The 13,822-nt window shown below is 42.3% G+C and overlaps 2 protein-coding genes across 2 annotated transcripts; both read left to right on the top strand.

Annotated features, from left to right (window-relative positions):
• The first annotated feature begins 680 nt into the window (after positions 1-680).
• LOC108105548 lies at positions 681-1,489 on the top strand. Its single transcript, XM_017212184.2, has 2 exons — positions 681-843; positions 917-1,489. Exons 1-2 carry the CDS (start codon positions 691-693, stop codon positions 1,466-1,468), a joined length of 705 nt encoding a protein of 234 aa, XP_017067673.1. The 5' UTR covers positions 681-690; the 3' UTR covers positions 1,469-1,489.
• A 296-nt stretch (positions 1,490-1,785) lies between these two features.
• LOC108105546 lies at positions 1,786-2,792 on the top strand. Its single transcript, XM_017212182.2, has 2 exons — positions 1,786-1,987; positions 2,107-2,792. The coding sequence occupies exons 1-2, from the start codon at positions 1,823-1,825 to the stop codon at positions 2,629-2,631; spliced, it is 690 nt and encodes a 229-aa protein (XP_017067671.2). The 5' UTR covers positions 1,786-1,822; the 3' UTR covers positions 2,632-2,792.
• The last annotated feature ends 11,030 nt before the right edge of the window (positions 2,793-13,822 follow it).

The following is a 13,822-nucleotide window of genomic DNA, read 5'->3' as shown; positions in this document are numbered from 1 at the left end:
CAGTGCCAGGATCTGGGGGACAACGGGACGCAGTTGCAAGTGCCGGGACAGTGCAACTGCAACTCTGCAGCGATATTTTACTGCGACAACATTTCATCGCAAACATTGTGCAATTTCACTTTAAGCGACAATCGAATTTCATGTGATTTTTACAAGCAGTTCGCCAAAGCTTTTGACTTCACTTCAGGACCCGCAGAAGTGATTTTCTTTTCCAACGCGAAAAGTTGGCCTGGCAAGTTTTATGATTTCTGAAATATAGCATGACGGTATCATTATAAAAAACTATTTCGCTTTTTTTTACAACTAATTGTGAGCCATACAAGTCGAATAATTATTTGCATTAAGTCATTAAGTAAAAAATGTTCAGTCAAGACAAGCGTGTGGAGTTCTAAAATCTTAAGGTGTGAAAGTATTTGTATTATATTTTTTTTTTGTTTTCATGGTGAGGAAGCATTTAATTTAATAACCTATAAAAAGACGAATTCAAAGAAAACTACACGTGCAAATATCGTTAAAAAATATATTGTTATAAAGTTGAAAGTTATTTAGGGCAAATATGTACGTTTGTTGCGAGCAATTATTTATTATTTATTTAAAGATAAGTCATTGCTCATCAGAAGGGCTTAAAAAGCGTAGAAAGAATTGAGGTTGCGTGTAGTTGTCTTTTAACTCTCAAGCAATCGGTTCAATATGCTGGCTAAAATACTTTTAGGGACACTCTTCGTCGCTTTGAGTGTCTGTGGAGGTAAAGCCACAGCTAGTGTCCTTAAGTTGCTGCCGGAAAACTTACAAGATTTCAAGTGCAACGACGAAGCCATAGGATTCAAACTCAACCTAACTGAAGTGAGAAAAATTGCATATGATTTTATCATAGAAACCTAGAACTTCTTTTATAAAACTTCCATTAATTTATCAGCTCGCCGGCTACTGGTACGAAGCTGCCCGGATTCCCAAGGTCCCAGTGGAGTGCCTTAATGTCTCCATTCCTGCAGAGACTAAAAACAACAGTCTAGACTTGGGTTTGACCTATGTCAGCACGTACAACAATAGTTGGGAACTTACCAAAGAGGTCGTCACTTTACCCTGGACCAACTCAACGCAATATGGGATTGCCAGTCTGGACACGGTAGACATATCATACAAGCTGGTGACCACGGACTACGTTTCCATTGCTGTAATCTGCGGCTACGACAGCTCTTCGATCATACCAATATTCAAGCTTTTTACTAGGGATCGCGAGGTCAGTCAGGAAGTCTACGAAATGATCAACACACAAGCCGAGCAGTATGGATATCAATCCCTGATAAGCTGGGAGAAGCAATCACTGGAAGAGTGCGGTGGATCCAGTGCATCGAGTGATTCAAGTGGATCTAGTGAGTCCAATGGATCAAGTGGTCAAGCCCCTTTGACTGCTCTAATGGGATTTATTATCCTCCTCTGCGGATTCTCAATTTGGGGGAGCTATTAAATAATGTAACTAAACTAATCATTAAAACCAAACATCTAAAAATAAAAGGAATAATAATTTAAGAATTAAAAACTTTCGTGAGTACAAACAGTAATTCATAGAAAATAGGATAACTTCAAAAATAAATGCCAGTGCAAATCTAATGATAAGAAAGTCTGATAGAAGTGTAATTCCTATCAGTGAAAGTGACTCATGCCACATACAAATTCCAATACTTATTTACTATTATATTATATGTATGTATTCATTAATAAGTCAGCCCAACTGATAAGCACGTTACTAGAGAACGAAAAGCTCATGACGGATTGACAACGCTTTCAGTTGTCCAGAGTTCGGCATCGTAAACAGATCGAAATGCAAGCTAAAACCTATTTTTGGACTATTTTGATAGTCCTCTGCTGCTGTGGAAACCCGCTGGAAGTTAGCGCAAGTCGCATGAGGATGCCAACAGTTCCTAAAGCGCTCAGTGCCTTTAATTGCCGGAATGAAACCATTGGAAAAGCATTTAACCTGACACGAGTGAGTACAAATCGGATCTAAAAAGTATTATAAAGAAATATTCAAGGAGCTTAAGTCTGGAATATTAACTAAGACTTAGCTTTAAAAAGCATGAGCTAAATTTCGTTTAATCATTTTAGCTATCTGGCTACTGGTATGAGGCTGCTCGAGTGCCCAATGTCCAGGTGCTGGAGTGTCTGAACGTCTCCGTTCCTGCTGAAGTCAGTGACAACAACACGCTATCTCTGGACTTGAACTTCATCAGTACGGTTAACAACGATTGGTCGTTCACAAAGGAATCCGTCGATTTTCCCTGGGACAACTCCACGCAATCCGGCGTCTTTAAGCTCCAATTCGATGTGGTCACAGTGACCTACAAGCTGGTGGACACGGATTATGATAACTTCGCCTTTGTCTGCGGATACGGCAGCATCTCGCCAGTTCCGCTGTTCAAGCTCTTCACCCGGGAACGAGAGCTAAAACAGCAGACGATTGACTTCGTCCAGTCCATGGCCGAGAAGTACGGGGTGGGTTCCCAAATAGCGTGGGATAAGCAATCGCCGGATGCGTGCAATGGATCCGGAGGTCTAACTTCTTTGGCTGCACTAATGGGCTTCATCACAGTGCTATGGGGTCTCAGATTGGGAGATGTGATTTGTATTTAGACTTTGTTATTTACCTAGTGAGTATTCATATTTTCACCACAACTATCAGTACAAACTCTTATCAATGTTTTTTCATTTTTTATTTCAAACGTAATTTGTTTTATTTGGGGTCATTAAAAAGTGATTGTCGTGATTGTCGACTTTTGCTATCGCAAAGCAAATTAGACACCTTCTTGAATTTGAATATTTTTAACACATTTTGGGAAGATACAATTTTTCAGCTACATTTTTCCCTTATCATTTTCCACTAGCTTGTAGGTTTTGTTTTCCTACTTCTAAGGTTGTTTTCGATTGCTCTCTTCTGGCTGATAAGCGATTTGTATTCCGATTAAATCATGCCAAGTGCACGGAGGGGAGTTAATATTTTGATGCATTTTCTGATGGGGAGGGTGCATCGAGGGCATTTGGCCCAGTAAGTTCATACAAGTGCAATAACGAAGCCCGAAAATTCCAAAAGGAAAATAATGAAAAATATGAACTGAGCTGGGGCGAAAGAATTTTGTTGGTTGCTCGATTTTCTTGGCAATTTTCATTTTCATAAACCCAATGCATTCGAGTGGGTGGAAAATAAAACGAATGGAAAATGCTTTAAGTCGAGATCGAACCATTGTTGGCTTCACTGCAAGAACTCAAATTAAATTAAAATTAAATTCTCTTTTTCATTCATATGGGGAAATAATTTTCTTTAACAAAATCTGAAAAATCTGATATCGGCTGTAAAGATTTTAAAGATTAAGGATTTTTCTTATTTGAAAATTCTAAGAACGATTTTCAGAAAGAAATGATTTTCTTTCTCTGTGCCGTTTGGATTTCAATTGCCTCCGTTCTTGGGCGAATCAATGAAGTGCAAACCGTGGTCAAATGAGCCGGAGTTGGGAGTCCTGGAAAGGCATCGATAGCCGGGCACTTTCATTGATTTGATGCGTTTGCGTGCCGCTTGCGGTGGTTGCATGCTTGACTTGAGCGCCGCCCAAAGCCAACCGGCAACGAGGAGCTGCAAAGCTGTTTACTTGCAGCTAACCAAGTGAAATTGAAAGCCCTTTTGGTCTCGATAATTGTGTCCGGTCCTGCCACCGATTCCGTTTCCCAACCTTCTACTCCTACTCCTGATCCAAATGTTAGTCTGGGTAATGGGATACTGGGATTGGGATTGGGATCGGAATCGGTTTAGGGGTGTGTGTTCGTGCACCAGATGATTACTTGGCCCCAAAATCGACGTAATCATGCGATGACGCTGCAAAAGTATACCCAGACTTGCCAGACGCCCCCGGCCACGCCCACAAAACATAGTTGAAGGAACAGAAAGTAAATCGGGGGCAAAGCCAGCTGAAAACGAAAGTTAATGTGGCACATCGATGGAAGGGTTAAACGGAGCCAACAAGTGAACCCCAACGTACGTGTTCCAATTAATTTTGACATTTGCTCTTAATAGATGTGCAACAAGGTTTCGATTTCGATTGAGTTACGCCCCGAAATTGTGTTCATAAATAAGGTTCTCCCTCTTAGAATTCGATGGATAGATTTCGGGAAGAACCGGTTAAAATGTCTGATAAAAAGGTTAACCATTTTGCTGCCTACTTCTGGGGGAGAATAATAATCTTGGAAGGTTACTTAAGGTTTTGTAAGTTAGATGGGGAATTATTCTCATTTAACTTGTGATTAAACTGTTAATTTGTATTAAGAAAAATCTTCTTTCTAACTAAAAACGAAAAAGTGGAACCTAAACTTTACCTAAAAGTCTGCTTTGTTGAGCTCTCCCTGAATAGTTTTCCGACCTACACAATCCCTAACTCATTACTATTAACCCCTGGCAGGCTCACAATTTATGCTCTGCACCACCAACTGCTAAAAAATGCAACTATTCAAAATGCAAGCGCAAAAATCTGGCCAAACTTTGCGCATACTGCACACAATCGGAACTGAAAGGGGGAACTAAAAGCGGCCAAAGGCTCCTCCAGCTAGGATGGAGCCAAAAAAAAAAGAAAAAAGCCTGCTGCACAAACATGCGAAACTATTAAAAACATGTCTTTGTCCTTTGGCCCGGGGTGCATATAATGAAATTCCTAGCTGCTTTGTGCCCACGACGAAGCCACTTGGCGGGATGTCCCGATCCCTGATCCGCTCCCCTATATATATATATAGATATATATACCTCCACTCTGGTTTTTTTTTTTTTTTTGCTGTATCAATCTAGGTGAAATATTAACAAGCGGGAGACGGGACTAAAAGTTGGCGCGACGGAAAACCGAAAGACAGAAGGACGACGGCAAGGCAGCTCATAAAAATTCCTTAGTTGACGACAAAAGCTCAGGATTCTGGAGGAGATTGAGGGGAGTGTCGGAAGTACGGAGCGGGTCTGGAGAGCTTAAAGCGAACCAAACAGCGATGAAACAATAGACTCGAGTTAACTTAAATTGATTCCCAGACGTTCCCAGCGAAATGAAACTCTGCTCAGGCTTCGCCATTTTGTGTTGTGACTCAAAAGTTACTTGCCCCTTCAGTCCCTTGCCTTCTCCGCACTCCTTGCACCTTGATTGCAAGTTATTTGCAATTTTGTGCAAATTTAAAAGTAGGAAAAAGGGCAAAAATGAACCAAAATCCAGCCAGCCAGACAGCCACCCACCTTCACCTTGCTTCGTCGGTGACTTTGGCACTGCACTTGAAAATTTTTTAAGTGTGCGCGAAATTTTTTATGCAATTTGTGCCGGAAAAGCAGGAAAAGCGGGGGAGGGTGTTAACAAAAAGAGAATGAAAAGGGCGGGTGGGCTATTGTTGTGCCCAGGAGATTGGCAGACTCCAGCTCCACCTCCTCGGGCTGCTCAATTTGCTGGTTTATTTCTGCATTCGGGATATTAAAATTGACACTTCATTTGTGTCACTCACTGTGGCAGCGAAGTTTAAAGGATTTTAAATGATTTTCAAGCTGCTGCATTGTTGTCGATTGCCGTTGATTGTGCAGCAATTTGCATCGAAGGATTCCGGAGCACTGTATTCAAAGTGGAGTCGTTGTTGTGGTTAAGGATTTGACTTAATCTGTGCTGAGTGCTCCATTCGTGGAGTGTTCGATTGGGCAATGGAAGTGGTGCTTAATGGATTCTTTTCCTGGGAGAAGGATTGGGGGACGGATTGCCAAACTTCAATCAGTACTCCTATTTGGTTGTTCCAAATATATAATATATCATAACATCAAATAGAGAAAATATAAGTTACGTATAGTTATTGCTGAAGAAACAGCCTAGAAGTTAACCCATCTCTCGCTAGGTGTTTCCAGACTATTCCCCGCCTTTATTTACTACAATCCTTGGCCAAGAGGACCTGGCTCAGGATGAAGATTTCATTAAGTGCCGGCCGTGGAAGTCCTGCCTTCCTCCATTCTCCGTCCCTGTAAAATGCAACAAAGGAGCTGCAACAATGCCCGACCAACGGCAAGGTTGCACTTGAAGTCATTCAGCCTCGTACTGGCAGTGCAAACTTTTTAAGTGAATTTTTGATTAGATCTGGACGAAACTTTTTTGTCGCACAGCCCAGTAAGTGGAGATTGTGGAGGGGAGAACCGAGGAGTCCGAAACGGTCATAGATATAGTTGCCTTTGCAACTTAAAGTCACCAGTTAGTTGCGCTCTTTTGTAATTTGCGCAAAAGTATATTTATTTGTGCGAAAGGATAATAATAAAATATGCGCTCCAGATAGTGTTGTGCCAGTATTGCAAACTTGTCCCTTGCTCTAGTCTCTCCGAACTCATCCTTCTGTCGACGAAACTGTACCTACTGCAACTTTTCGCGAACAGTTCACAGTCTGTCTGACCCTTCCCTGCACTGCACTCCACTCCAGTCCACTCTCCTTCCAATCCCACGATTGCATCGCTGAAGTTTTGCGCAAAAGTTAATAAAATTATTTGCCGCAGACGTTGATAAATATGAAACAAGTCTCTGGCAAATGGCAAATAAATACAGAAACAGCATCACGAGAAGGTATACAAAGGTCAGGGGCTTTGTCTCTGATATAAAATATTTGGCAAAGTTTTATTGCAATTTTTGTGCAGGTGACTTTAAGTAATTGCAATGTGGTAAGATTTCTAAGATAGAAATTTAGTGGTTTTCTTCTGGACTAAAGAGATTATCTATATCAGATGATTCTTATATGATATCTTACATTAATAGTTTATTCTTAGATGAAGGGGTTACAGTAATATATCTACAGTAATAACATCTAACCTTTATTCGAAAATAAATACCATCCCAACCCGATAACCTCCCCTCAATCAGTCACATATCAAATACTAAAAAAGGGAAAATCCTTAAATTGCAAGCCAGCTCCACCCAACCCTTCTAGGATTTCCCCGGGTTCGTCCTTTTTTGCTAGCATATGCATTCCGTGTAGTTATTATTCATTGTCGTGCTTCAGCAAATATCAAATGGAGTCCGGCGAGTGGCTGCCGGGGATTTCTTACTCCGTATTCCCTCTGCTCTTTCCGCTCTGCTATCCGCCGTACTTTGTTTTCCCCGTTACTTACATTTTGCACATATGACCGGGGCGGGGTGGATGATGGCATGAGGACGGGGGTGTGGTTTCTTTATTGGCAACCCCATAACGACATTGGCAAAAAATCGAATGAAAGAAAAAAAAAGGAAAATTTTTAATCGAAACATTTGTAGCGTGAAATTGTCGTAATGTTTGTCCTCCTTTTTTAAGCAGCAATATGTTAGGATTTAAATGTATTTACTGAAAAGAAAATATCGAGTATTGATTGCTTTCTGCTTTTCGGAAAATTTCAATAAATTTGCAACTTTGTTAAGCTGCGAAATTTGCTGATGTGTGACATTGATATGCCAGCGAAGGGCGAAAACAGTCATTAGCCGGTCATTAATCATAATTACCAGAGTTCTGCATAATCCGCTGCCCTTTGATTCTTCTTTAATTTGGTTGAAAACTTTAAGAGCTAGACGAACAGATCGAATTGGTGGCCATAAATCTCAATTTTCCACAAATTAGGCGACGATATGCCAACCGAGAGACCTGGCCAACTTCCCGAGCAGGTAACTGAAAGCCACACATCAGGCCCAACTATAACTCAACTCAGTCCGATAGTTTCGGCCTCTCTCCTCTTGCTCGGTGACATCTGCTCAATTTATCGTTATTTTTGGCCTGGCCCAAAACAAAAAATCAATTTACCCTATGATAAAGAACCAACTGGAGCCAAACCAAACGAAAAACTACAAAAAAAGGCAACCCATCGAAATGAAGACAGCTTCGGAGGGAAAAGGAAAACTTTCGAAGCTGGCAAATCGAACTGTTCCCGTTTCCACTCCGACTCTTTGGGACTCCTGGAGCACTCCTAGCACTCCCAGTGATTTATGCCCTGGAAACTGTTTTTGAAATGTGGCTTCAGTCTCGGCGAGTGAGCCTATTCTCCGCTCATTGCTCCACTGCTGCTGCTGGCCAAAAGTCAAGAAGGGAACGCCAAAAGCCGAACGGCGAACACAGAACTGTCCAAAGTATACAAATTGGCCTGGCATGAGTTATTGATGATTCGGCCCGTGAAATGAACGACCGCAGCTCCTCGGCCTCCCAAAAGGCAGTCAGACTGACATTCTGGCTGACTGACGGACTAGTTGGCGATCCCACTGTCCTGAATGTGGGAACAAATGCCTGCCATTTACCAGAAAAGAAGTTAAGTTTTTCTAGGTCTTAGATCCAAATGAGTGGGTGTTTGGCTAATTGGGAAACACTATTATGCCAGTGCAATATGTTGTAGATGGGTAAATAATCGAAACTAAAACTTTCATATTCTTTTAGTTTTAAATACCTTGCCCTAAGGTGTCAGTGTACTTGCTTAAAATGTTCACCAAAAAGTCGATCTTATTCCCAGAAATTGAGTTTGTCGTAACTTTTCCAGCTGAAGTCGACTGGTAATACCCCATACCCATCCTCTACCTCAAAACCTCCCACATGGCGTTAACCTAATTAGTCCGAACTAAAACCAACCAAGACATAACTCATCCGCTGAGCCCATTAAAGCGTATTCCATAAAATATGCATGAGGAGCGCCCCCAACCCAATTATTACAAGGTCATAACTCATGTCAGGGCAGGTCAAAGCTAACAAATATGCGAGGCTCGCTTATCACGGCGACAAAATCGTGTTATTTAATGTTGTGCTAATTTCTGTCCAAGTCAACAGGACCAAAACACACCCCGCAAGCAGGTAAGAGGAATGGGGATGGGGGATTCCCCTTGCCAGGTGAAAGTCGTGACATTTTCGTGCGGTCTAGCAAACGGAGGCTCATTTCTTGGCCATTTCCGTCAAGTGTCGGCGTCTGCGGCTGTGGGACACGAACTATTTACAAATGACCAGACATTTAAGCCAAATGCTTCCGGGTTGGCCAGGCTAAATGCCTGAAAATTATGCTGCCTTAACATGAAAGGGCAAAAAATCGTAGTACATAGAAAATTAATGACCAGCGAAATGGGAATTTTACGTAGCTAAAGTCGAAATTGGAATACTCTTGAAAGCTTGTAAAGGTAACATAAATTGCAGTTTATGCAGAAGAAGTATCACACGGAAATATTATCTTAACTTATATATAAATTCACCTTAAAATATATTTTTAGGATTATATATTCAGCTGATATTAAACTCTCACAAAATTAATCATAAAACATGCAAGCCCAACCTGCAAAACAGAAACTATGAGTTAAGTAAACATTCTGGCCATGCACGACTATAGACCACAGCTTGGTTAGTGGGAGGGATAGTGGGTTCTTGGTGTCACTGTGTCAATTGCTAGACTCCTGGCCAAAAAAAAGCAGCTGCTGCCCCGCCCAGATCGACTTGGACTTAATTAAGTTACAACCTCGGGGCGACAGAGTCGAGGACGATACAATTTCACTAATTTCCGTGCAAGGCGACACCAACAATCAGCGGCCGGCGAATGTTAAATGCTCCGGCCACTACTAACTGGTCACGAGTTAATAAATATTGTCAGTTGGCGCACCCAGGCGAAAGCGGGCAAACATAGCCGTTCCAGGCGTTAAAAGCCCCGAAATGAACGGTCAATAGATGGACGGCCGAGGCATAAATAATATTTAGGGGTTGTCCTGGCACTCGTCTAGCGTGTTTGAGCAGCATTTCCGCTGCGTTTTGTTTTGTTTGCTTTCAATTAACCAAAAACTGGACACGGACATCGCCCAATTGGACCTCGTTCTGGTCATATTCCGACGTCCTGGTCGCCAAATGCCTGCTAATTGAGTGCTGCCAGACATAATGTTTTCGGAAACTGAGCAAACTGTCGAGTGAAATATGATTGAAAGTGTAAATAGATATTTCATTGGCCTGGGAAACAACGGAAAGTAGCTTTTAAAGAGGGAATTAAGTCATCATTTCAGTTAAATGGAATCTAGATTTGTGTTTGATGGGTGATAAACTCATATGAAGAAGGAAGAGGTCTTATTTGGGTATTCAAGGCTAAATGGAAGATGGATGCTGGGATTATCAATAAGTTTCACAATAGCTTTAATTTTGAATTCTTCCCTATAACTTCTAAACTTGTTTCGTACAAAACACAACTTCTTAACTTCAGTTAATCATTTCCAACTCTTTCCCGACTGTAATTGTCTCGACACCTAATGAATCCCCACTGACAGTTTAATAAGTCCAGCAGTAACTGCCAGGGCTGCAAACGAAATTGGATTTATCCGACACTTTCCAGCTCATCGCCCCGGCCACCACTCTTTGAGGGCTTCAATGGCCACTTCTCGGAACCGTTAAGACAGTCAGTCAGTGGTCGGTCAGTGGATAGCCGCCGGCACTTCCCTTCTGTCCAGGGATAAACTTCAAAACCCCACCCGAGGCTAGAGGCAAGAGAAAGGCACTTTCCCACCGCACTTCAGCTCTTGAGCTCGTACAATAATCTTGATTTCGTGGTCAATTGAATTCTTAACTTCTCAAAGCCCGACACACAACAACGGCCAAGGATATCTCGAGGGCGTGTCCTGGCCACGGATGACAGTGCAAAGGAGCTGGTCAGCTGGTTAGATGTGGATGCCTGGCAGTTGGTTGCCAAATTGCGATTACTCAACAACAGAAGAGGCGGCTGACTGACCAGAAAACGATTTGGCCGTTGCCTACTTATTGGCCATTGATTTCTGAAAAATGGGCCAAGCCAAGAGGAGGCCAATTTGTGGGCCAATTTAATGCGTTATGATCTTTACGAGGGAAGGCCTTCCCTGGCTCCTTTACTTTCCTGCTATGCCTGCTCCTGTCGATTACATTTTGAGCCTCTTCACCGAGGCGAGACCGAATCATTTGCCATAACACTTTGCCAATGCCATCGCCACTGACTGGTTTCCGCCCTCCACCCACATCCCTTTCCGCTTCTGCTCCTGCTCATGCTCCTGCTCCTGATTTCCCCCTTGTAGTAGTTTTTGTTTCGTGTACGAACATCTTTATGGGTAATTAAAACTTTTGGCCATTTTTGCCTGAAAGTTGGTTTTTGTTTTGCCCAATCACAACCCCAATCCGAATACCCATACCAATTGGTATCCCAATATCCCATTACCCCAATCCCTGGTCCTTGTTCCACATCCACATTCACTTCCTGTGTTCTAGTCAAATTTATTGCTGTTCAATAATACCAATTTTTGGCCTTTCTTTTGCCGGAGATGCCAACAGATGTGTTGGCAAACTATTTCGCCCAGAATAGTTCTCGGAGCACGTTTGTGTTCACACTCGAGTGTTCCACATTATTGAAATTGAAGCGCGGTAATGTGTCTGCAATTTTTGGTCTGGGCTTCCACTACTTCCGCCCAACTTTTGGCATTCCGCGTTTGGCAAATTATTTTCGTCTGCCAATGTTCCGCGCTTATCTCTGCAACTTTCTGGGTTATTTGTGGCCCGAACTTTGCGTTCCGTTCTTAGCAAGTGCAGTTTCTTAATATCGATAAGAAGTGCAAATAATGTTTGTAATAGGTAAAAACAAAAATATCTTATAAGGAAAAATTATAAGAAAATGAATTCATTATTAATAAACATTTAGGTCCTTAAATGATGTACCTTTTCAAGAGCATCAAACTGTCAGCTCAAGTTCAATTCTTTAAGCCAAGTTGGAAATTATTCATATATCCAAATAAAGACTTTCAAAGTTTAAATCTTGTTAGCTCAGAACTGGGTCTGGACCAACTGGAGCGTAAACCTGCGAATGAACTTATTGTTATAATAAGTACCAACCAATCCTAGCCGTCTCTTAACCCTACCCATAGAAAACCCCCCAGAAAGCAGCTTTCTTGCATTATCTCCTGGGGGAAAAGAGCCCCGGTCTTATCGCAAATTTTCGAGTATTAACGCATCGTGGGGAAACTTCCGCTTGTTTGCCGAGCGGCTTAGAAGTCTCACAAACACACAAACACACACATACACATCCGCCAAGACAAATTGCAGATTGGTAGACTCCGCTGGCAGGACCTTCTCGCCAACGCGTCTAACTCGATTCCGCCTTCGGGTGCGTGGAACAAAGGAAAATCCATATTTTATTTTGATTATTTTCCGGCGCCTTGGCAGGTGTCGATTTCGTGTGATTTTTCTTTTGGGTGAAATTAAATTTAGCCAGGGATTTCATCCGACCCCACCGGGTCCCACCACTCAAATCAGCGTCAATCAATTTTGGTCGCTTTCGTCAGACAAAAACAAGCCTTAGCCGCCCAGAACGAACCCAACCACCGAAGTCTCCTTTTGTAATGGGAAAAATTATTGAATTTGTCAACGACTGCCGCAGGCCTTGGGTCCCGCAAAATTAGGACGAAACGAGAGAAAGGACTTTAAGCTTCCCACCGTACAGGCTTGGGTACCAGAATTAAAGAGCTGCGAGATTTATGCGAGTGTTGTAGGTGTCAGGCAAACAGAATTATGTTTGGAAACGATTTTCCACCTTTGCCGTCATACATCATCAGGGTGCCACCCACAACCCCGCAACAAAGGCTGGCAAAACAACCCTCCAACGTTAACAAATTTCTTTGCGACGTTTTTAAATTTCGGTTTTATATTTTTTTTTTCTGTTGCGTTTTTTGATGGAGGGGAGCGGCTAATGTAAATCGCATGTGTATGTGTATGACCTACGCCTTATTTAGTGAAGCGCCCCCCATACACCATACACGAGAGCCAAGTGATTTGTTGACAAAGAAATTTTTTAATAATTCACCAAGTCAGGGGAGCGGGCGGAAATCTCATTCAGCATAAGTGATGATGTAATTTTCGCTAAAAATTGAAAAAATCTCCACGCAGGCAAAAGCGATTTGAGGGGCTGAGTGTGGGGGAGAAAATAAAAGGAACTACGGTAACCCCTCACGTAAAATATGTTGCAACAATATGTTGAGTTAGAGTTCAGTGTGTGCCGCTGACGATGATGAATGGCGCACGCATGCGTTGCACTGATTCCTCTGACGGACTGCCTGACAATCCCGTCACGGATCCTGGCGAATTATATGACCCTTCAAAGGTCCTCGTAGAGACTTTATCATTTTGGGAAAGGAGTTCGGGTTGGAGCTGAAGTTCATAATGTGCCAGGATCTTCAGGTAACCCTCGTGATGTGTGTTAAGTTTCTTTGTTGGGGAAAGTAAGAGATCGATAGCACTTCTTCCTGAGATAATAACAATAATAGGAATAGAAAAACTATGTAGTTTAAATGGAATCTTGAATACCAACTTCACTTACCAGAACTCTATAAATTACACATTGCAGGCAAGTGAACCCTGTAATGGCCACCCATTACCAGACCTGCAGCGGTCAACCTCATCCCCAAGCTTAAGAAACTCCCTCAGCATTACACTGATGACTCAATGTTCTCCTGAGGGAAGAGAAATTCCTTTCCCCCCTGAAAATGATAGTCTGGAAGCTGGACAACTTTTAATGCCTGCTGTCGATGGTCATGTGCATAGCTCATTAGTTTTTGCCTAATTTGAAAGGCAGTCGTTCGGTTCGACTTGGTTCCCTGCCCGGCCTAATGGAATTCAATCAATTTCCATTTATTTCGATAGCGAAAGTCGCACCACCAAGTCAGCCGCCATTGAGGGCCAGAAAAGTGGGGTCCACAAGACGGGAACTGAAAAATTTCTTAATTATCCTGACGTGACGCTTGTGGGCAGCTTGGTTGACAAGCTTTTTAGCCTCCGCATCGCTTTTCCTTTCCCTCCCGTCAAT

Source organism: Drosophila eugracilis, unplaced genomic scaffold, assembly GCF_018153835.1.
Source record: "Drosophila eugracilis isolate 14026-0451.02 unplaced genomic scaffold, ASM1815383v1 contig_367, whole genome shotgun sequence".
In the NCBI taxonomy this organism is placed as follows: domain Eukaryota; kingdom Metazoa; phylum Arthropoda; class Insecta; order Diptera; family Drosophilidae; genus Drosophila; species Drosophila eugracilis.
This window is presented reverse-complemented; position numbering and strand designations above follow the sequence as displayed.

Excerpts from the sequence above, each read along its gene's own strand:
- LOC108105546 (XM_017212182.2), top strand. The coding sequence starts at position 1,823 with ATGCAAGCTAAAACCTATTTTTGGACTATTTTGATAGTCCTCTGCTGC. Across the intron at positions 1,988-2,106 it reads AAGCATTTAACCTGACACGA|CTATCTGGCTACTGGTATGA; the intron begins GTGAGTACAAAT and ends TAATCATTTTAG.
- LOC108105548 (XM_017212184.2), top strand. The coding sequence starts at position 691 with ATGCTGGCTAAAATACTTTTAGGGACACTCTTCGTCGCTTTGAGTGTC. Across the intron at positions 844-916 it reads TCAAACTCAACCTAACTGAA|CTCGCCGGCTACTGGTACGA; the intron begins GTGAGAAAAATT and ends TTAATTTATCAG.